This window comes from Paramormyrops kingsleyae, chromosome 3 (assembly GCF_048594095.1).
Source record: "Paramormyrops kingsleyae isolate MSU_618 chromosome 3, PKINGS_0.4, whole genome shotgun sequence".
Taxonomy (NCBI): domain Eukaryota; kingdom Metazoa; phylum Chordata; class Actinopteri; order Osteoglossiformes; family Mormyridae; genus Paramormyrops; species Paramormyrops kingsleyae.
The window spans coordinates 14,372,984-14,397,930 of NC_132799.1; the positions used below are offsets into that span (position 1 = coordinate 14,372,984).

The 24,947-nt window shown below is 44.5% G+C and overlaps 1 protein-coding gene across 19 annotated transcripts in view; it reads right to left on the reverse strand.

Moving 5' to 3' along the window:
- The window catches only part of tacc2 (transforming, acidic coiled-coil containing protein 2), an 86,990-nt gene that overhangs the window by 19,834 nt on the left and 42,209 nt on the right, over positions 1-24,947 (reverse strand). For 18 of the 19 annotated variants that reach the window (XM_072709687.1, XM_072709696.1, XM_072709695.1 and 15 more), the window contains 2 exons: positions 3,851-3,975; positions 104-1,631 (listed from right to left, as the gene is read on the reverse strand). In XM_072709687.1, the coding sequence (XP_072565788.1) occupies positions 104-1,631; positions 3,851-3,975 (1,653 nt within the window). Of the gene's footprint in view, positions 1-103; positions 1,632-3,850; positions 3,976-4,873; positions 5,366-24,947 lie in introns of those variants that run through there. The other variant, XM_072709699.1, reaches the window with a different exon arrangement.

The following is a 24,947-nucleotide window of genomic DNA, read 5'->3' on the forward strand; positions in this document are numbered from 1 at the left end:
GTAGAAGGCTAGGCGATTGTTGTTGCCAGGACAACAAGCGATAGATATTATAAACACAAAGAAAATGTGAAACATAGTTAAAAGGAATGAAGCCCCAACTTACGATTTTAAGGGCGCCTTCTTTTTCTTTGCTGGCTTATTCTGGTTGGGATCCTCAAGCTCTCTGATGCTGTCGTTGTCATTGTCGTTGGCAGGGACCTCAAACGAGGCTGGTGAGGTCTTAGGCGGAGAGCTCCCTATCTTACTGGAGGATCTGAATGGGTCGATGGAGTCATCAAAAGTGTCCGGGTCAAAGTTGTAGCTGGTGTGGGAGAGCTGCGGCGAGCTGGGCATCGCACTGGTGGAAGAAAAGGGGTTGAAGTTGGGCTCATCCCACTTGCTGGGGTCAAAATTATACACGGCCTTAGGGATTGGCATGTCTTCGTTCTTGGCTGGTGGCTGGGCGGGGGCATTGTCAAGAGGCTCCTCAGGGGGTGGAGGCTTCCGCATTCCCAACTTTGGCTTCCGGAGGGGCATCTTGGCTCCTGGTTTCTTGCCCAGCTTCTTCGGTGGGGGTGTGGAGTCTCGCGGAGATTCCCCGCTCTCCTCCGAATAGTCAAACTCCAGCCGGACCGACTGGCGCTTGTTCAGGGGCTGCTCGTCGCCAGGGGTGCTGGTGGTGACGCTGGCAATGGTAGTGAGGGCAGGCACTGGGGGCGAGGGGAGGGGCAAGGGAGCAGGGTCCTCGGGCACAAACGGAGGATCAACGGCAGATGTAAACGATACCCCTTTCCTACTTAACACTGGGGAGTTGGCAATCTTACTACCTCCGGTTTGGAATGGGTCTATTCCTTCAAAATTGTCCGGGTCCCAGTTGTAGGATCCCTTTGGGAGAATGGGAGAATCTTCGTCTGGGACCGGGGGGAATGTGGAAGTATGGGGGTGAACAGGGGAAATAGGGGCTACTTTGTTTAGTTCTGATTCCTCGGCTTTAGGAACTGGACTTTCTGGTTTAAGCTGGTTTTTTCTTAGCGTTCCACCAGGGCTTGTGATGGCTGAGCTTCCCTCCTTCTCCTCCTCCTCCTCCTCCTCCTCTTTGGGCAGTAAAGGGCTCTCTGGCCTGGTCTTGGCCTTCTTCTTGGCCTCTGGGGTGGAGCTGACGGCTGTGCCTTCAGTGGAGCTGGCAGTATTGGAGCTCTGCCTGGAGAGAGGCTTCTTCTTAAAGGAGGCCGACCTGGGCTTCTTGCTCTTGCGGAGCGTCCCCGGAGCGCTCTCTGTGCCAACGTTGAAGACTTCAGCCTTCGGTTGGGCCGAGCTTCCTGGGACGCCCGTGTCGGACCCCTCTTCCGGATTTTCTAATTCCCCTGCCTGGAGGCTGAGGGACCGGGTTAGTGGACAGCGGGTCAGGGTCACGCAGTCCGTGGATCGGCGCCTTCCCCCACCGTCGTCTTTCAGCACAGGTGCAAAAGCAGAATCAGGGAAAGGCTCGGAGGCAAGCAGGTCAAGGTTATAGGCACCGCTGCTGGCGATGGGCTTGTCCTCGTCAAAGACGACCGAGTTCGAGCGGCAGGGGGGCTGGAAGACCGGAGGGTCTGAAAGCGGCTCGCTCAGGGACACGGATTCTGACACATGTGTAGAGTCGGAACAGAACCCTGGGGGAAACATCGTCACACAACGTAAGTCCAGAAGAAAGACCCAGAAAGGTGTCCAGTCACATGCTTACTCAGAACAAAAGCCTAAATCAAGATGTACAACATTGCTGAACGAGACTTCCTGGTGTCCACTGGGACCTATATTTTCCCTCCTCTCAGCATGACTAGTCAGAGGTGGACATTTCAGGTCCAGAAAGTAGAAATCCAGACCAAGATTTTGTTTCAACCAACCAGTTTTGCACGAGTCAGTCACAGAGTACTGAACTGGTTGGTTGAAACAAAATCTTGGTCTGGATTTTTACTTTAAATTTTTACTGAAATTGCCACCTCTGTGACTAGTTATATTTTACATGTATTTTTCCTACTGATGAAGAACACCGGATGATTGCACCTCTTTTCAGGCATAACTAATTCCATGGTGATCCTGGAGAAAAGTTGTAAATAGCACCAGGGACTATCTGAACCACCTACTGTGCCGGGAATGGACTAAAACTAACGGCAGTACACACACGGCCCACTGGGGACTGAGCCTGAGGCTTTGATGTTCATGAATATAACATCAAACGCTAGCAAAGATCTGCAGCCCCAACATAGATTCTGCCTCTTTCTTACATTCATTTATAGTCTTAGAATTATCTAACTTCCCCAATTCATATATCATTCTAGGTGGCAATTTTAACAAAGTTCTGGATCCACTAACAGATTACACATCAGTGACCTCCAACAGAAATCCCAGCCACTGGCAATAGACTCGCATATTGATTCCTTCGTGATTAATAACTCTATCAGACATAAGATAACCGATCCAGTCAGCTTTAGTCCTGCCATCTCGGATTATGCCCCCCATCAGTATCACATTGCAAACAAAATATCAGCTTCACCCCTCCCTAGATGATGCTTAAATAGCTCATTATCTAAAGACAATGGATTTCTCAACACACAAAAGAATGGACAACTATTGCCAATATCAATACCAACCCGGGAATATCAGCAAGCACACTTTGGGAAATCACAGGAGTAGAAAAAAGCATTTATCTCCGTTGAGGCTGCTGTCTTTGTGTGTGTGTGTGTGTGTGTGTGTGTGAATTTGAGACTACGAGTATGTGGGTGAGCATAGGTATGTCAACATCCATAGCAATAAGTCTGCCAGTGATAAAACACAGCCAGTTGTTAGACATGACTAATTACAGTAACTAATGAAGACAGCATCACTAATTTCCCCCATCATGGGATCAGTAATATGAAGCAGGATAAATCAGCCTTCAACAATGGAACAAAAGACTGGGGTATATTTGGATCAGAACCATTTATGCAACCTTCCCCATTCTTACACTGGACATAGAAAGTAGCAATCAAATGAGAAAAAAAACTATTATATAAAGAAGCTACAGTATATTGTATAGCAGGTCTAGTCAAATCGTGGTCCTCAAGGTCTGAGCTCTGCTGGTTTTCCAGCCTTCCTTTACCTGTGAGCCCAGTGTGAAGCCTCTGGCCAATCAGAATCAGTAATTATTAAACTAACTACCTGGGAGGACAAAAACAGGGCCTGGATTTGGAATCGAGGTCCAGATTTAAAGAACTCGGCTGTATAGCGTCATTTAATCTGGCTGCAGTATTGTTTCTGTCCTGTAGAGGTCACTCTGAACTTGCTCTCTGTGAAGATGGATTGCAGTACAGCTGACTGACTTGATGCAGTTCTTTACTAAAACACTGACTAATCAAGGTGTTTCAGCATAGAAAATATAGCGACACATTCCAGACATGGACTGTAAAAGAATGTGACAATGGGGGGGACAATGGGAAAAGTACAGTAGAATTTCTCTTCATAGATTATCAGTTATGTCACCTCTTGGCCATGTTATGATAAGGAAGGAATGACAGAACAGTGGTTTCCAGGTATCTAGTGCTAAAAAAGATACTAGGAGTTTGACCACCCGTGTTCGGAGAGGAGCCAGCTCGTCCAGCCTGTGCTAAGCCACTCCCTGCAGTGTGCAATGCAGTGCCGGCACACCCGGGGAAATCTCGCTCCCTGATCACAGCTGCACTGTACTAAAACATGCAGCAAAATCCATTCCGTAGGACCTCTGGCAACCTGGCACATCAGCTCAGAAAGAAACGAAAATGGCTCCCTGAACGAAGACTGTAATTTTGGGCTTAATGTGCCATGACGGTGTTGAATAAACATGCAGACGGGGTGAGGACAGGCAGGCAGGCCTCACCCGTGTCCTGGGAGGACGGCTGCTGCGTCGGTGCGTCTGGCTCTGCTTGGGGCAGAGGGGGTGTCGCGGCCTTCACCGGGGTGGTCGATTCGGGGGTCTCAAATGCGCCGTCTGAGTCGGAGCTCCTGGAATGGTGAGAGAGGGGAGGGGAGACTCAGCATCAGCATCTGGGCCGGATTGTCATGCCGGTGGTCAGTCCTGTCAAGTGGTGAGTGTAAGCAGACATATAAGTGCTAATGTATCCCAAGGCAGCTAATGCTAATCACACTACAGCAGGGGAAGCGGCACAGCGGCGATTCCGGCTGCAGCCGGTCCCACAGCGTGAGGCGACATGCTAAACCGGACAAAACCTAGACCTGAGGTGAAGTTTCGTGACCATAAATGGAAGGTGCCGACTCTGCAGAGAGATTTCTGAAAAAGCTGCACGTACAATAAATGAAAGAAAAATGGTGGAAGATTCTTATCATACTCAGACAGGTCAGACAGAATTCATCCATGTAAACTTACAAATAAATGAAGAAATGTCACATGCTGAATTATAAGGACTATACCAATGTTTAATTTGTACTGAATACTAAACAAACTGATAACAGAATAAGATTTCTGGCTGAGCTCAGGTTCTGATCCGCCTTCCTTGCCATGATTGCTAATGGGACCCCACAAAGCCCATCTCTCAAAGAACTCATTGCAGCATTGACACACTGGCTGGACTGAAAGCATGCAATCACCCCACCCCCCACCCCCACAAGTCGCAATCGACTACATCTGCTATCAAGCACTCTGCACCAGCGTGGGGGGGGGGGGGGGGAACGCAGGGGGGGTGATCACACATAAAACCACATTTGAAACATCGCATTTGCATGCATTTACACAGCACTTAATGCAGGTTATTTTTACTACACCTCCCCCCCAACATCCCCTTTGTTTTTTGCATCGTGGTTGTCGACGAACCCCCCCCCCCCACCCTAGACATTGGCAAACCCCAACCCTCCCCCTCCCTTGTGCCCTGCCACGCCCCCTCACCTCTCTCGGCTGGGAGCCCCTCCTTCCCGGAGCATGTTGTCATGCCGCACTCCCCCAGCGAGGCGCTGCAGGAGCCCCAGTGTGGGGTCTGCGGCTCCTGACCCCCCCAGAAGCGTGTCCCAGCCCCAGCGGGCCCACTGCAGTGGGGACAGCACCTGCCACGCGCTCACAGCCATGTCGGCTCTCCGCCACCTGTCCGCAGCTTATAGACTGGTGGCTCTGGCTGTGTGCCCCCCCCCAGCTCTCCACCCCCCCTCCCTCCGTCTCCTTAGCCACCAGAGAAGCTCCGTCCACAGAGAGGTAGCGGCTCCGAACACCAGGACAGACGCTGTCACTGTGACTCAATACTCGTATCCCCCCACCTCACTTTCCAGCTCTCTTCTCTCTCTCTCGCTCTCCCTTCCTTGCTCTATCCTCTCTCTCTCTCCCACCCGCTCTCTGCAACGAATTTTAATGAGCGAATCGGCGAGTGGCACCTCGGCCACCATGCAGCGAAACGCATCCAACAGATTCTGCTCCACAAACCCATTTCTGCGGCTCTTTTACCCAGCAACACCGGGGGCGTTAAACCCCGCCCAGGTGCCCCAGCTGTACACAGACATACGTGCTCGCAGACTCAAGCGGAGAAAACACTGACCTGCAGCAGTAAGCCACGCACTCCCACACACCATCACATGCAAGCACAATTCATTCATATGAAGGCATTAACACTAAATTAGGATCTGAACAATGTAAGCTGTTCTTAACTCTCATATGTATAGCAGGTACCACGACATAGAAGTGTCATGCTGCTTAACGGCCCAGGCTTAAGCCAGAGGGGGAAGGTAAGGGGAAGGTAATTCCCTGGACTGGGAATCAAGTCCACTATGGTACATGAACATCCCAATATGACATTTTGCCTCACTTTTGTGTTGAGGTCTATGGAAGAGGGAGGAGATTTCAAGTGTAATAACCTGATTTGTTGATGAACCAATTACTCTCCCTCAAATGAAACTCTAGTTGGGGAGATCAGCAGTGTTAATGACCCGGTGCGAGGGCATGTGGCACTCTGGGCCGCAGCACCCCCACCCCCTGCAGGCAAGCAGTGAAGAGGGACGCGATCATCAACCGCAAACATGCCGGGGTAAGGTAATGGGGGTGTCGTCTTCCTGCTGCCAGCCTCCCCGCTTCCATGAGCTTTGTCCAGATGCAAGAAGGTGTTACATAACAGTTTGTCGCCATTTTGGCATGACAAAAAGCCATGGAGATGATAGGGAACTTCAGGTAAGATCATTACAGAGGAAATCAATAGGCATAAAAGGCTTTCAAGAGGAACAGTAGATGAGAGAACATGAACTTGGGTGGAGTGCATGAGGAACACAAGAGGGATCAAAGAGAACAATAAGCTTGGTTTATGACCTTGAAGCCCCAGGGACAGGTCAGAGCAGACAGCATTCAAAGGTCAGGTACCCATTTCGCCAGAACAAAGGCAAGAAATGATGGAGACAGAGAGGGATAGAGGAGTAGGGAAGAGAAAAGGGAGGACATGACCAGGGCAAAAATGGAGCTGTGTGGGAAATACGTCACATGGAACTGACTCATATATGCAAATGGTCTTGGTTATTATGCAGCATATACCTGAGACAGTGACGAAACAAGCCAATTACACCTCACCCTGCGAGGCATCTTAACCAATCCATAGGCTCAGAATGCTGAGAAAGGAGTGTCCATCCCATTGAGGCCAGCTTTTAACTGGCTGCGTGAAAATTCCATGAGAAAGCCACGAAACCCACTGGCCCTCCATCAGAGAGCCATGTCAGCAGGCAGTGTGAGGGTCATAATAGAGGCTTGCGGCTAAAGGGATGCTATCAGACGTTAGCAGCAAATGCTACCAGATGTTGATTTTGATATATACAGATAGATAGCAGCTATTTCTGTGGCGGCTGGTAGCATGGAATGGTCTCTTGATGCATGGCCTTCCATTTTGCTCCTGGATTTGGTTCTGTAATTGCACTGTAATTGCACCGACACTGATTTTATAGTCTGAACGCTGTACCGTTCCAGACCAACGACATTCTGACCGCTGCAAAGCAGCATCTGTTTCTCAGACTGTTGCTTAGACATACTGCCAGATCTCACCAAAATGGCAGCTTGGGCAAGATTGTTAAAGTACCGATGGGCAGAAGGATAAGAAGGGCTGCGAGTATAAATCCCCAGGCCCCCGGAATCATTTTTAATTAAAACGCCTGACAGTACAGCATGCAAACCGCTGGCACCAGAATCAGGCCATTTTCCTGGCCTCCTGTCACTTCCTAAGCAACAAACACCAAGCTAAAGTTATCCGGCTGCCTAAAGCAGCATGTTTCTGCTGAGAATAAGGGTTTTAAATCAACCTAAATAAGATTTGTGCATCAAATAACACAGAAATGATGGTCATTAGCAGTGCCAAGTTGCACTCCAGGGAGAAAGTTAAAGAGCTGCGTGCTCTAAAAGCAACAACACACACACACACACACACACACACACACACACACACACACACACACATACAGACACAAACAGTTTTAAATAGAAAGGGAAGATAAACCAACAATATATATATAGACACACACACGCACACACACACACAGCCATGGGAAAGATTAGGAGACCACACTCATTTCTCTATTTATGGGTGTGCGTCTGTGAATAATACATTTTTTTGTAGCCTGGTTCCTCTCTGTTTCTCATTAATGAAGGACTTCTTCCTTGCTTTATGGGACTTCAGTCCTGCTTCTAGGAGCCTGATATGAAGCATTCTAGCAGTGCACGTTACACCTGCACTTAATGTTTCCCATTCCTTTCGAAGATCACTTGATGACATCATCAGTTATCTGAGACACTGCCAGATAAGTTGACGGTCATCTCTGGCATTAGAGTCACCTGGCTGGTTTCTGGTCGTTCCCAGCGTCTCCTGCTTCACCTTATTCTTGTGTTCCAAGGTCTTTGACATTTTTAACCTGGAAGCAACCTGCTGCTCAGCGTAGCCTTTTGCCAGCCGAACCACGATTAAACTAATACTGATTTGTTTAAAAATTCATTTTTTCAACAGCTGTGTGTGTATTTGTGTATGTGTGTGTGTGTGTATATATATATATATATATATATGTATCGATATATGTCGATACAACATTTCGGTGATTGTTTACTGGGATTAGTTAGCAGTTACCAGGCACATTTTCTATTTTTACAGAGCTCGTACACATCCTGAGACAATCTCCATGGCAACTACAAATAGCAAAAGCCATATGCTACTCTGTGCTTGCACTGAACACAATAGTAGCCTGCAACACACACTGCATACTGACAAATATGCATATGCCAGTGCAATCACACACAGCCTCGTGCACACACCATGCACACATACATGATCAGACGATGTATAATACACATGTACAGATACAGTGCAGCTATACATACAAACCATACATGCATGCATAGACCCACATACACACACACCATGAATAAAAGCAGAGACAATACAATACGCATACAAAATCAGAGTCAGACCATACAGATTGCATTAGTAATTATTCATGGGCAGCTTGAGACGGTCTGCAGAGGCAGAGTTTCTAAAGGGTTTAATGCCTGAGAAGTACAGCCTGTAGCCTCAATATATAATCATTATTGCCAGATATTTTACAGTCCCTATAAGCGGTGACATCCCTGGGTCCGTGTCTGCGTGCGAAGGAGCGTGTTCTCATGACATGGCAATAACTAATTGGCAATATCACTTAATGGCCTGTTACCATTACAGCAGCGGGGCAAATATTGAGTTAGGGTCTGCTGTAGATGCATGGTGGGCTGGGTTATGGAGGGAGGGATGGAGGGACAAAAGACGAGAGCGTGATCGACGGAGGGGGGGAACGAGGGAGGAAAAGGAGCTCGAGATAAGGCAGACAAAGAAGGAGACAGACTGAGAATCCGTACTGAGGGACAAAGACATGATAAGCGATGCTTGCAGATAGAGGGAAACTCTGATATAAGCCTAACTGCTGACTGGTGGAATTTTACCTCACTGGTTTTTAGTGTTACTACAGTTGTTTCTACAGTTACCAAAAATATAATGACATCATTATATATGCAAATCAAGCAATTTAAGTGTGAGTGTGAAATGTGGGTTAATACATATTCTTCGTACTTAATCAGGTATGCTAATTCAAGATATTTATATTTTCTGTTGCCTTCTCTGCTGTAGTATCATTAAAATGCTATGTTTTAATCATGCAGAAAATTACTCTGGTTATATGTTAAGTTATGGCTTGAATATTGTATGGTTAGTGTAGGAGGAGAGGGGGAGGGAGAAACGTTTGGGCCGTAACTGTCGGCTGCTGCTGCTTTATTTTTCCCAATTAATTGCCAGAGACAACCACGGGCACCTCTCCTCCTTACTGCCACATCTGTGCCTTGACCCAGCGTGGGGGCCTGATTCTGAGGGGGTGTTATTAAACCTCACTGCCAGCCACGGATGAGAGACAGTAATGACACTGAGAGCTGGCGCTCTGCAGATCAGCAATAGCTACAGGTCATGTGACTCACCAAGTGGACGAATGTGGACAGATTGTGTAGCCAGACAGATTCCAGACAGAAACGCTACGTTTCCTGAAATAAAGCAGGCTGTCTATTTTACAAAAGTATTTCAAGGCAGATATTTCAGAATATTCCAAAAAAGTAACAAGGACTCTTCTGATTAACCAAGCAGATGCCTACAGAGGGATAATGCATTTGGGACACTTTCACGAGCTAATTAATCCAATAATTAATTCAGTTTGGAGATCAATAGCCTGCATGTATAATGGCATTAGGTGATTACTGTGGTTAGCTGCACTGGAAGTGATTCTAAGAATAACTTGGCAATTGGTAGTATCAGTTTGTCATAATAAAAATGAAGTAGGAAAATTATATATTGTTGCTGACTAATTTCAATTTGATTATCTATCTATCTATCTATCTATCTATCTATCCTTCATTTTTCCAGCCAAGTCACTAACAGCATTTTCTTGATCGCTGACTATTTACCAGGTACAGCTTAAAAATTCAAATGAAAACCGTCATGCAGCTGTTCTGAAAGAGGATGACAAGCATCTGCAAGATAAAGGGAAATTGGTACCTAAGGGAAGTTGAACATGTCACCTCTTCCTTGTGTTTGTTATGGTAGAAGTCGGAATCGAATGACACTTATTGTGGTTTCATGAATAATAAATAGAGAATTTTCTTTCTTTCCTGGTGTTTGGCCTGAAGCCAGTAGTAGAACATGATTTTTGTTTTCATATTCACCTAAACAACTCTGTACCATTTCATAAAAAGATTCATGGATGACAAAGCAGAGTGTTGATTGGTAGGAGATAATTAATTTAAACTTCAATTTCATGGGTGTTGATATTAAGTTAAAAAAAATAAAAAAATATTTGCTGAGCATATAAAACCTTTTGTCCTTACGGCCATCTCCTGATGACACCAGAGACTAAATTTCCTGGAAACTAGGACAGATTCTCAGCTCAAGGTGCAACAAAAGTGCTTGAGGATACGTAGAAATAAAAATGCTCCTTTTAGTGGATTTCCCCTAATGAATGGGCAAAATAAATCATAACTGAAATCATTTAGAAAGTCCCAAGCCAGGATGAGTAATGCGCAATTGACATTGGGCCTAATTTTCATAAGACTGTGGTTTTCCCGGGAGGGTAATTTTAACAAGTTTTTTTGTATAGTATCTACTTTTCCCTACACTCTGTTGTTTGCATTGCAGGTACCTAGAGCCTCTCAATGTGTGAGCATGTCTCTAGCAGGTCAATGACCAAGCCACTGGTTCAAGCCCCAATTTGGCATCGTTACTCTGGCAGATTACCTAACTATAGCTATTGGTCATGTGACTCACCCTACTCACCTTCTAAGGCTTATTTATTTTTTTTGTGCAAAGTATATAACAGTGCTGTCCAAACTATCGTTTTGAATGTGAACTTTCTGTAACTAATATTGCTTGCTACAGTAAGTATGTGTTTTATTTAATTTATGGATCTTTGGCAAACAGTTGTGCGAGCACATGAGTCTCTGTACAGGTTCTGCTGCATGTAAGTGTGATGTTGGTGCATACAGAATGATTCAGTGACAGCTGTCCCCCACAGCAGAGGCACAACAGCCACTTGTTGTAAACAGATGTGTGGAGCTGCGTGTTGATGGGGCACAATGACATTTCTCAGTAGCCTCTCCAGTGGAAAGGGGTCACTAAGGAGCCAATGAATGGAAGGGAGAGAGACAGGACAAAAACCACACTCCAGAACACACTGGCCCTGTGTATTACTAATGCAGTGACTTTCATTGTGTTTCTGTGCAAAGAGACTTGCAGTTTTTGAACGTTTGCCTGTTGTTCAGAAATCAGCCTATATTTTGTACGTGTCACAATGGTACAAACAGAAACTCTGCCTGGCATTTTAAAGTGGCATCCAGTGCGGCAGTTGAAGTTTAGCATGTTGCTAGTTTCTGATCCTTTGGATCCACACTGAACAAACACACATTTCTCAGAGGTCCAAAATATCCTCTACTGTGTTCCACCACCTTCTGTGTACTATGAACACCTGCTGATGGTCACGGCCTGAACCCTGATGATTAACATCTCGTGGCACAGGTTTTGAGCTGAAGAGAAATGGACTGGAGATTGACGCATCATCATTCACTGCCAATCATGCCAATAATTAACAAAAGCTTATAAGGTAAATGCTACCCCCAAATTTTGCATTTTAAATACTCCGAACCCTTTGAGCTTCAACGTAATTATATTCATAGTCTGTTGGAAATTGTTTTTTTTTCAGAATTGTATGTGATGGCTGTGTGTGTGTGTGTGTGTGTTTTGTGTGTGTCTGTGTGTATATATATATATATATATTAGGGCTGGTAATTGATTAGAAAGAATTAACTAATTAATTGCACGTTTTTCTGTGATTAATTGCACCTAATATAAAACTTATAATCATAAATATTTATACGTTGAATCCCCAAATTAATGTAGATTTATCACAAAGGGAATTACTTGGGTCATTGTCACAAACTCATTACCATAAGATATATATATATATTAATTAATTGGAAGCAGACTCAAATTGTACAATTCCATTGTTTAAACAGTCAATTTTGCCTCTGAGGTAGTTAATCAGTGTTTTTTCACCATTTACTTCTGTAATAAAATTATTTAATGAAAGAGTTACTGAGATGGGAAAAAAATACAAAACTAACAAAAATATACATATTTTCATACAAATTGATTGCTTATTGTGGGTCACATGCAATGAAGTTGAAAGATTTAAAACAGTTTATGTATTTTTGCCTTAGTTTTTTTAATGGTAAAATAATAATCAAATCAGGGCAACTAATTACATAATTTTAATATACCTAAAAAGTTATGGTAGTATCTATTATTCTACACAAAAAAATAATATTTTTGACCCATATTTTAATATTTTGATTTAACTTAAACTTATGATGTACAGGTTATTCATTTATAACAAAAATACTACTTGCAAACAAGTACAAGCTGAATTTCAGTGCTTTTAAAAAGACTCGATATACAGATGACAATAAGAAAGGAGAAGGTAGTGTATTATAAGTAGAGATCTTAAACTGTTACTTGTTTTAATCACACACCTTGGTGATTAATTGGCATATACCACATGTACATATAATTGCATGTATTCAACCGATTGAAACACTATTCAATCCCATACGAGTAATGGATCTAAAATTTAAAGCCTATTTCGCAAATGGCTCTAAAACAGAATCCTGAAAACCATGGATAGTGCACTTAATAACATGGAAGATCTTAATATTTTAAAGTATAAGTATTCAGTAAAAACTAACATTTCAAATTGCAATATTTTTTATCCTATGTACGCCTCCATCTGGCATAGGTAAAATCAGCCTCCCTGTGAGACCCTAACTGAGCGTTTTGATTTTAGCTCTGAAGTCTGGGATTCTGTGCAGCATCTTGACCTAAACTCTCACACTGTTTACAAGCAGGAAGAAATATTATAGGTCTCTGTTAAAATCTATGCTTGTACTATTCTCCCATTTGAGTAACAAAATACTGCATATGTTAACATGATTAAAGAGATAATTATGTGTTGTGACTTTAAAATTAGTGACGCCATCACACAATAAATTTCCTAGCCTTTTTCCCCATTAGCGCTATTTCATATTGACAGAATCACCCAGTGTTGTATTAGACCATCCATGGTTTTTATGCCTTTTAAAAAATTATCACAGTCAAAGAAAAAATGAATATTTCACTGCCTTACCTCACCAGGTTGAACAGGAAGTTCAAAATCCTTTGAGACGCTAGTCATTCCCCCTTAATATCAAGATTTACCAGAGGTCTTTAGCAAGCAGATGGGTAAATACCTACTTTTACATCGACCCTCGAATCGTGCCATCAATCTGCATCCTGGAAGCACTCCGCCCTAAGGTTCAGATTTATTCATTATCCATGCCCATGTCTATAGCCATAGAAAATATTGTTCAGGAGCCACTAAACCAGAGCTTTGTCCTTTCATCAGCCTGTTGCTGCTTGTTCCTTTTTGTGTGGAAAAGAAAAATGTTGGTTTTCAAACTTCTATTCACTATTATGTCTGAATAACATAAAGGTCGAATATCATTATTCACTCCCCCTGTTTCCTGCAGCCCTAGAACAGCTTAAAGAGTAAAGGTGCTTCACAGAACCTGATCTGCAAAATTCGTACAATTTACAACTGAATATGTGAAGGCAATAAGTGGAAAACCACATTTCATACCAATCGTGCACACTATGAATATTTTATAATGCCTTTTGGTTTTGTCAGCGCACCTTTGTTTTTTCAGCACTTCAAAAATAAGTTTCTGCATGAATATCTTGAGAAATTCATCATTGATATATGTTGGTTTCTTCACGAGATTTTCAGTTCCATGTCTGGTCCTACAGAAGCTTATACAAAATAACCTTTGGTTCGGTTAAAGAAATGTCAGCTTCATAAGTCTAAACTCAATTTGGCAACTTTTATCAAGGATTTATATGCACTTTGAGTTCTGATGCGGCAGCACACCCTGTTAAGGGGCCATTCCCATTCTGACCAATCTTCTACTGGTTGACCCTCATGAGACTTATGACCTTGTTCTAGTATTCCTCCTTGTGTTACAGTGGATGCATTTTGCTCCTAGTTCTGGTTACCCGGGTATCTGGCCCACATGTTCTCTGTTGAAGAAGACCTTCTGGTGGCCGTTGTTAGACAGAAACATCCCAGTCTGTCGAAACGTACTGATTGTTTCCAGTCAAAGTCGTTGCATCGGCTGCTCTCTGCTATTATCTCACAGGCCATGAAACCACGTAGCCATTGACATTATCACAGACTTCCCCTGCTCAGGAATCGACTTTTATTCTTGTGGCTGTGGATAGGTTCTCTAAAGGATATTGGCTAATTCCCCTGATAGGACTACCCCCTATATTGGAAACTGCAGAGCTTCTGTTTCACCATGTCTTTCAGACATATGGGCTGTTTTATGTCTCAGGTTTAGCGTACCTTTTATGATAAGGTCCATGCTCTGGAGGGCCATCAGACATAACAGCAGTGGATGCCCACGTGTCTGCAGCATGCCATGTGACGACAGATGCACAATGCAGACCATTGCTGACATCCCTACCCCAGTCAGGAAGTCTGGATATCAACTTGAGATATCAATTTCAAGATTCCTTCTATGATGTTAAACCCACAGTTCATTGGCCTTTAACCGATTGCTAGACAGATTAAGCCCATGTCCTAATGTCTCAAATTACCACCACAGTACGAGATCAGTCCCACTGTTTCCCTGTTAAAACTGGTAGTACAACACTACCCCCAGCACGCCATCATCATCTGCCCCCCAACCCCCTCCCCTTTACTTTGACATGATAGTCCTGCTTTCACTGCTGTCCTTGACTCTTGACATTGACAGGTACATGCAGTACTTGATGGACTATTGGGGGGGAGGGGGGTTCTGTCGTGCTCTCACTACTCTCACTACTTTCACCCACATGTAATGTGTCAGCACCCCCTGTCATTGGAAGACTAATCAGATGATCCTTTTCACCTGTGGCTCATTAACTCTTTGGACATTTAAACCCTTGTGCCTTTGCCATAGTTGCATTACTTCCAGTTTCTGTTTTTTCGTGCGTGTGATGTTCTCTGTAAGCACTTTTAATACTCAGTTTTCATCAGTTTGTACTCGACTGATGAAAGCTTGCCAACTGACTCTGATTACTGGATTTGCATTTTGTATCTCAATGATACGCCTGTATCTGACTCTCATGGAACCCCTCCATAAAGATATATGCATACTCAAATATGAAAATTAATGAGTAAAATTATACTCATATACTTACACAAACATACATTAGGTAAGTTTAATTCTGTCATTTCCATAAACATTTGTGTGCCTTTGGCAAGACTCCATCTTATAGGTCTGCCAAGCTGATGATGACAGTGAGGGTAAAATAAATTTTCAGGCTTGTCATGCAACTGATACAGTCAGGCTTGCTGCCCTGATACAACCTCTGTCTGATCAATGAGCATCTGACTTCACTGCCCCTTTGCTGATGTCATCAAAAATGGACATCGGTCCTAAAGCATCCCGTCATACATAAGATCACCCTTGTCTGCATCTCTGACATGTGCAACAGCTCAGTTCTGAGCCAAGCATATGCCTACTTTGTCCTTTATCTTTCGTCTGCATGTGTACGTTGACAGCGGATTAAAAACTATTTAGCTTCAATCTGTGTGTCATTAGCGTGCTGATAACGGGCTGCCAGATGCCAGTGCAGTGTGAAGGCAGCTTGTCCAGCCCTGCACCCGTCCCCCGGGACTCTTTCTCTGTGGCTTCTAGCTAATTAACACAAATATTTCCCGCTTAGTAATTAGCCCAGAGACCAGTGTAAATAGACCCCAAATACATATGCGAGCAGTCTGAGCCGATCCCTCTGTCACTCCGTCACAGTCTCCCAATTTCCATGATAAACACACATGCACAGACTCGCACACACAGGACAAGATCTGCTCAGATGCGCTGCCACACGTGCTAGATGCCCCCCCTACCCCCGTCATTGTTCCGCGACATAAATAAACATGCAGGGAAAGCTGAGCCCCCCCGAGGAAAGATGGCGAGGAGTTTGCATCGCGCACGGGGCAAAGGGCCGACGCCAGCGCTCCTGCGGTGAGAGCATCCGTGGAAACCAAAGAGACCCCCCACCCCACCCGACGGTCTACACAACGATGCCAATAGCGCCCCCTCACCCTGCACATGCCCATTGCACACACATTCTCACGTTTGCATAATGAAAACAGCACTCGATACAGTGCCCCCCCCCCCTCTGTAACAAAGACAAAAACAACTGACGATAGAAGACAGTGTGAGTCCCAGCTGCACACACAGCTTCTGAATGCGCCCCCCAGGCAGACTCACATGCTTTCGATGTGCCCCTGCACCAGGCCGGTGGCCTGTCCTTCTTCCATAGACTCTGCGGCTCCCATCGTCAGTTGAGTGTGCTGTCCCTGCCCCCCCCCCCGCACCGAGTTCCAGTCCCTGCCTGTTCTCTAGCCCCTCTATCTGCCTCTGGCTCTGGGCAGTGGACCCCACTTCGGGGTGGGTGCCGCTTGCTGCTGCGCTGCAGTGCAGTGAAGGAGGACAGCTCGCATCAGGGGCCGCAGCTCCGGCGGCCCACCCCCCCCCGCCGAGCCTCCGAGATCATCCCACCCTCTCCTCCTCGCTGCTCTCTCTGTCGCTCCGGCGTGGCAGACTCGCCTCTACATCGCAGGGACGCAGGAGGCTGAAGAGAGGAGATGCAGAACGTTGCGGCGAGGGTGGGGGGCGGGGGGAGCGCAGGGAGACTAGCGGAGGTCTGGCGACGCTGCTGGCTCACGGTCGCCTCCCTGCCTGGCTCTGCTCCACTCAGTGCTGCTCTCCAGCTCCCGTGTGTCCAGACGCGTTAAAAAAAAAACAGGCACCTTTTCTAACCTCCCTCCGCCCGCTTCTCGTGACTGTCCTCTCCCCACCGGGGACCAGAACAATAGCTCTTCTCGAACCTGCTCACTATCTGTCCGTATTCCTTAGCAGCGCTCAGCCATATCGCCACGGCTACCTTCCCAGCGAGTCACACAAAGGAGGCACTCAGCAGGCAGCGTATGCTCAGGACGAGAGACGTGAGAAGAGGTAAACAATGAGCAGGGATAACGCCAGGTCCTTTCCTGCCTTAACCCTTCTCTCTCTCTCTCTCTCTCTCTCTCCCTCTCCCTCTCTCATCTTATCTCTCCTTTCATCATGCAGTTTTTTTTCAGTGGTTGTAACCATATTCGTTTGAACAGGAAAAAACAAACACAATAGGGTGCATCAATGAACTGTTTTTAAAAATCTAACTTTTATGATTTATGATTCAGCAAATCCGTTTTTTTTTTCATTGTTATGATTCTGTGGCCATGTGGGAAGACATTCCCAAGGTGTTGTCTCTGAGAAAGGCGTGTGTTTTAACTGGATCCCCCAGCTGTCATTTCTAAATGGATTGTGTCACCCCTTCCCTCCCCCCAAATCCCCAAGGAATCTGCTCTGAAGATCTAATTTACTCTCACTTAGAAATGTCTGCATATGTTAACATGTGGAAATGCTGGTGTGTGTGTGTGTGTGTGTGTGTGTGTGAACTGAGAACAGGTCTTGTGCCTGTAGGGTTAAGATCTACGCTCCATGAAGTTTAGTAGCACCCAGGCAGGGTATTTACACCCGTAAGCTTTGTAAATTTGGAGGTGGAGCTCGCTGTTGGTAAAATGAGGATTGCAGAGCTATTGTTCAAGCATGAGACAGGCAGACAAAGAACTCCACTAAAATCAAACCCATCTTGCTTTGTTGCTTGCTGGCATATGATAATAACAGTCTTCATAGGCGGCCATGTTGTCTTCATGTGGCGTTGGATACCTTGAGCGAAGAGGAACATCCACACTACATTTCGGGATGCATCCGGCTCCTTGAGTCCGACAGACAGACCGAGCTTTTAAGCTGGCAGCCATATGTCACTGGGGAACATAACCCTGCTCCATTTTACCCTAAGCTGGTGGTACAGAAGCAGGTCCAGAGCGCACAGACACACACACACACACATGCGCGCATGTGTAGGGTAAACATATCCTTATGGGGACCGCTCATTCACACACACACAGACACACACACGCATAAACATAGCCCCAGGACCTCAGCACATGAAGCTCCCTGTGATTGGTTCTGTGATCTATAGCTCCAGGTCATCCGAACACGGCATCTTCCCAACCTCTAAGACACCGAGTGCCTTGATGTGATCCCTGGGGCTCAGAAGGCAGAGAAAATGGGCTGAGATGGTGATGAACCTCATGGACAAGAGAAGTTGGAAGATGAAACTACCGAGAAATTAATATGCGTCGTTTATTAAAAAGAAAGTATAATTTTATTTGCACGTCTGGGATGAGGAAGCGAGGGAGCGAGAAAGGGAAGGAATCAGTGGCGCGTCTGTCTCTTTGTCTGCCTCCCCCACTGTGGGACAGCTGCACATCCAGCAGGACATCTATCCCCCACCCGCGCACTCACCCCAATTCTCCCTGGTTGTTCTTGACACCCACAAATGCTCATCAGATGCGGGACTCCTCGCCTCGTGCCGCGCTCGTCCACGAGTGATACCGCGGAGGGTAAATGTATACAATCAGTATTCTAAATCCCTTCCATTTAGGTGCAGCCCACGTAATATCAAGCAGAAGATGCAATATGTACAGCAGTTATTTATTGAATATTTCTTAGTGAGTTCAAACAGAAATATATCCTTTGGAATGGTGTTTGAGTGTGTCCTGCAATGGCTTGGCACCCCATCTGGAGCTCTCACAGCCCTGAACAAGCAGTTGCAGGAAATGGATGGATGGATATACCCTATATGTCCTATATTTGTATAGCATAGTTTTTAATGTTGTATTGTATAGTTATGTAATGTTATTTGTGTCTTAACAGAGGCAGCTACTAAATTTCATTGTACTTGTGTAACCCACTTGCACAATCCTTGATCTTTGATAGAGGTGTTTTCTTGAGCAACCTTATACTATATAATCTGATATTTCTGCACCGCTCACCTGCTTAGCACCCCCACCCCCGCACAAACACACCCGCACTGCCAGTGCTTTGGGTCACACTCCCCCTGGGGGTGTCACATTCTCAGGTGCCTGGAGTGACAGATGTGTACCTTCCCTTCAACAAAGGTTCAAAACGAGGAAGTCAGGCCATTAATTTTTTAAGAAACGTGAGGCCAAAAGAAAACACAAGGAAGGCTTTTTAAATTAAAGATTAATATCCCTGCAGGCGGAAATCTAGGTCAACTATAGCGGGTGTTAAGTTGGGAGGCAGGGAATCTGTGTTTATGCACCGCATATATAGTGCTGCCAGGAAGAAAGAAATGATAATAATTTATGATTATATATTTATTATATATATATATATGTATATATATATATGTATATATACTGTATATGTGTATATATATATGCCAGGAAGAAAGAAATTATAAAATAAATAAATTATATATACATATATTTATTATATATATATATGTATATATATACTGTATATGTGTGTATATATATATATATATATATATATATATATATATATACACACACACACACACACACACACACACATATGTTAAAAACAAGCCAGGAATTAATTAAACTTCCAACCATCAATACACAAAGCCACATCTGTATTGCTGTCTTGGATAATGCTATACAGATAATGCCGTTATATACCCTCTTGTCCTGTAGAGGGAGCTGGGTTTGCATGGTCACGGTTGCCATGGACACCATCCATGACCTTCCAACCAACCTGGAAGTACTGCCAGCTAATGATCTGTACTGCCTATATAAACAGCTCAGCTGCAGTGTGTGGTTTTCATTCTTGCGATTTAGTGTGAAGTGTTTAGAATAGTTCAGAAATGTTGTTACTCTACTTTGTCTTGCATTATAGTTTCCTTAAGTCACTGTACATTTGGTCCTGATGTATTTTTCATAGTCCCTGGTTTCTTGGTTTAATCGATAGCTGGCCTCACACGTGGGTCCTGACTTGTCCTGGTGGCCGTCCAGAACCTCGAGGCTCAATTGATGGGAGAGGACAGTTGCTATAGGCAGAAGATCTCACTGGCGGTACAGTTCAGGCTGCCTCGTGCAGGGACAGTGTTCCAAATCATTAATAACACCATGCTATGGAAGCATTGATTGTATTTGACTCTGACTGAAAGAAAGTCGGGCAGGAAGAAAAACTGAGCCATTCTAGCAGAAAAGACATTGAAGTAGATTCAGGGTTTGGGAATGGGGCCCATCTGCTGGAGAGCGGGGTCCAGACTGAGCACTGAAGGACAGACTGATCCAAATATGACCAGAACCCCACTGAATCAGAATCTAATCCAGATGAAAACAGCCTTTGTACCAGCCAGGAGCGGGAATGGAGGGCTAACCAAAGGGGGCTTAACATACATTAGTATGTAAATCCAATTTCAGAGCTCTTCTGCAAAACTCTTCTGCATCTCCAGCCCCCTACATCTCTGCAGCATATCCCCCCCCCCCCACTGATCCATCTACACAGCTACTCCAGCACTGTAGGCAGTGCACGCTCACGAAAACATGTGTGCAGGCTGCATTAATTCACCAGGACATCCCTGCTCTTTTGTGACCGTGTCTGAGCAGCTGAGGCTGACCACACAATGGCTATATCTGCATTGAAGGACCCTTGTTCCTTTGTGTGGCCATGATTAATTGCTCTTATTATACTGAGTTCATACAATCCCATTCAAATTCAGCCCCTGTCCCTTTATGGGATTTCTGGACCAATCTGAACCTTAATAAATCAATTTAGCTATATATAAGCTTATGTGACATGAGACTTACTCTGTAGCTTTTTTGCTATGTGTTTTGCGGAGCGATCACCCAGTCATATGCTGAGGGAAGCAAACCTCAAAGATAATCGAGTGTCAGTCTTCTCAGGATAAAAGCCTTTTAATAATAATGTCTTGGATGTGTACTGTGTGTGGTTTGCATCTTGGATATTTTCAGTTTTTGATTTCTTTGGGGTGGGGGGGGGATGTTGGGTGCGGTTTTATTCTAGCCCAAAACCTTCTTCCGCTTATTAGGTGGTTTGTATAACAATAGGATGAGATAAAGGAGTTTTTTGGATCTAGAGTTTACACTATGCTCAGTATAGGGTACTAGACGCGTAACATGAGATACACATTCAGTCGTGCTGTGGTTAAGGTCTCAGAATGCACCTCTTCTAGCTTTAACTCAACAAGCCTTTGGCTCGCAAAGGGCGTGGGGTCAAATCCCAGAAAATGCACATTTCCCTCTACTGTAATTTGCTTTGGATAAAAGTATCAGGTGAATGAATGCAAATGTGCAACAGACATGGCCATGACCAATGTGCATCTGGCTCTTAAATTCAGAAAGGTCCAATCAGAAGCTTGGGCACAAAAGCATTGGAAAAGTAGGTAGTACAGTGGTCAGGACATGGCCATGTGACTTGTATGTTAATAGCATGTCCCAGAATTAGCCCTAATGTGACAGCCTTATACTCGCAGCTGCACTAGTAAATCTTCAAAAAATGTCAATGTTCAAATGGTAGAATTTGATTTTTATAAAAGCACATTTATTCATTTATTTAATATTTTATGCAGTGATGACGAATAAGAATAGTACTTTAATGAAACAGCAGGACACACGTTCAACATAAGCTTTCTTTTTTCTGATCCAGACTAGGGATGTTAACCGATGACCGTTTGACCGGTGGTTGACCGTATCAACGTTAACCGGTCAAAGTTGTCGGTAGTCGGTTAAAAAAAAAAAAGTGATATCTAAATTAGGCTATTATAGACAGTGGACTATACGCTACTACAGTTAGCCATCTCATTCCTCATCTTTTTGTGTTAAGTGAACAAATTATCCCTCACACTCAATTTTTCATAACTCGCCTGTTTGTACTTAATAAACCAATAAAAACATTTGGCGCGAGGTCACAGCGTTTGGGTTCGCGCGCTCACAAGGTTTGCGAAAAGTAAAGGCAACAGGCTAGACACTTGTCTTTTTGAAAAATAAAAAAATAATATTAATTATACAACAGAGTTGTCCTGTCCGTTATTAGAAGGCACACAGTGAGTTAGACCTGCCTTGGCCGGTGCGTCTTTTACGCATTCTGAAGGTGCCTGTTTTATCCATTGGTTTTATCATGTTGCAGTCTATTAGGCAACATTCCGCATAAGATGGGCTTAGATTTGGAAATACATTACATCTACATTTCAGTGGTAACCGATAAGGTGATGATGATCATCATCTTTCTTTATTATGGTTAGCACTACCTCAACTAAAGCGGCGTCTCTTCGGAGCTGTCATTTTCTTAAATGAGCCGTGGCAATGTTTCAAATGAGCTTCTAACCTAGACAAACACCTTTATTTTCAAAACGATCACCTTGTACCCAAACCATTTGAAACTAAGGAGCCATTTGTCCTACGATTACATACAACAAGCTCTTCGGCGCCGCGTTTGCGGGACTCATGTTTCGCGCTGTAGGGGATTTTAAAAAAGTGACATGAGTGGCAGTGTGTGTGTGTGTGTGTGTGCGGGAGGCAGAGCGGCAGAGAGATGCGACAGAGTTGCGAAATTGCAGGCGCGGCTCGAAATGGCTGTTATTTCAAATAGCGTACCATATTTTAAACTAATCGGTTAACCGGTTTCAACCGGCTACTGAGGCTCGGTGGTCAGTCAAGAATTTTTTTAGTTTTCGCCATCCCTAATCCAGACCTGTCTCTATGTTCCATCTGGTGCTTGGGCCTCATTGTACCAAAGCAGCCATCGCTGGCCCTGTTAGACCTCTTTGAGATGCATATGTCTGTGCTGCTGAACCACGGATCAATGTCGTGTGCTCGTCCTCTACCTTATGAAATGGCCCTCCACTGGTCTGGCAAAAATACTCAGAATCCATTATTGCACCTCATGTGACAAAGCTTATTTTTCTGCCATACACACTATTGCTGATGTTAATGTACTCCTCTGGCTGTTAGCAATAGCAAAAGAAGTGTGTTATTATATGCAGTGGGGGTAGCATTCACGGAACAGAACACACAGGGTCAGTAACATATCCTCCTTTGCTCTGAGAGCCCTACAGACATCTTTCATGGTGATTGGTCATTGATCATCTTCTTAGGAGTGGAATAGACATTATTGTGCACACAAGAATTGCAGCAGCATGTATCACGTATTTCAAAGCAACATTGCCACGAAAAATAGCTCAGGGGGTTTGAGGGGGATTTAAAACCTGCGGTACTGGTAGGATCACTAGTGCCCCCTGCTGTCCAGTGTGGAAATCACACAATAGAAAAATCGTCAGGGAACAGAATCTTCCATAGTGTCAATTTACACACACACACACACACACACACACACGTTTGTATTCATATCCATTCATTTCTAGGGGTAAAACCTAGAAAAACCTATCCCAACAATGACAACCTTACCCCCTACTCAGCCCTAACCTTAATCACAAGTAACACAAGAGTTTTATTAAATTGGGTTTCCCCTTGTAAGGACCAAAAAATGGTACGTACAATGTCAAAATGTTTTTTTATCACATGGGAATGTCCCCATAATGTAATATATACATAACCACCAGTCCACCACCCCCCCACCACAAACACGCACACACATACACACACACACCCTCATACTGTACCTTTACCCATTCTCTCCAACCCATATTTGGGTCTGTCTGAGTTTTGTCTAATGCACGACCGTTATACCTACGTATAGAATATTAACACATGACCATGATAAATACCGTCATCTAAATATTGGCAATACGGCTGATTATTAATACACCTCATATTTCATTAAAACGTATAACAAGCAGTTTAAGTTCCAGTTAAAGCCCCAGTTTAGGATTAATAAGTTAATATTCCCTGTCACAGCTTAAGCACACAGTCCTGATTGATATGTAACAGGGGCTAATCCCCTCCTTAGTCAGCACAGTGAGATTAGCTGAGCAAGTACTCCTGCGCCTGGCTGCTGGGAATTTATGGAGGGAAAACAGAAAAGCCTGCAGTCAGGACTAGATCCTACCGATTACACCTCCGCCACCGGCCCCACGACGTCCAGGACTCTTTGCTGAGCGTGAACATCTTTCTGGCCATAAATAGGGGCTGAATTGCTATAACTTACCCTTACTATTGCTGCATCAGAAATTATTACTGTGCTGCTATTTACAAAGGGAAACATCACTTCTCCTTCCAGGGCTGATCACTAGTACTGACGCTTTATGTTATTTGAAGTATATTCTCATTATAACAAGCTGCTTCACAGTGAAGGATGCTGTTATGTATCACAGTTTCTATCGCCTGTGCCGTCTGTTATTCCTGTTCTGAATTACAGTCCATCTCATGTGCTCTCTGCACGCTAATGTCTCATCCTTCATCCTTTCCACACTAACAGAAAAATTAACTACACTGTGTTAACAGCCTGAACAGATATGCTGTAAATGCACAGAAAGTGAATACATCCCATACAGGGTGTCCCTTGACCATCCTGGAATAAGATCCAGAATTACAGCCCTGTACTGAGTAAGTGGCTATGGAAGACGGATGGATGGAAATTAAATATGCAGTAGTTAGAACCGCCCATAAATAACCATGCTATTTAAGTCTCTAACACAGCTAGTAGAGTACAGATTCTACTTCACTGGTCACCTGTATCTAAAGCTGGTTCTTCAGACTTGGCAATGTGATATAAGAGGAACCCCTAATCTAAACAGGATCCAAAGGCTCCCAAAATCACAGCATCGGTATCTTCAGGCAAACATAAATACACAAGCTAATATAGCTAATCCACTGTCCGTGGTAGTGTTGCGTGAAGATGTTCCTGTTTATGCTCTCGTTCTGTGACTTTCTGCAGCCGTTCCCTGGTCCTTTTCAGTTTCTTACATCCTAACGATGCCGGCCGCTCAGGTAGAGTAAATGAATTGTCGGCTGAG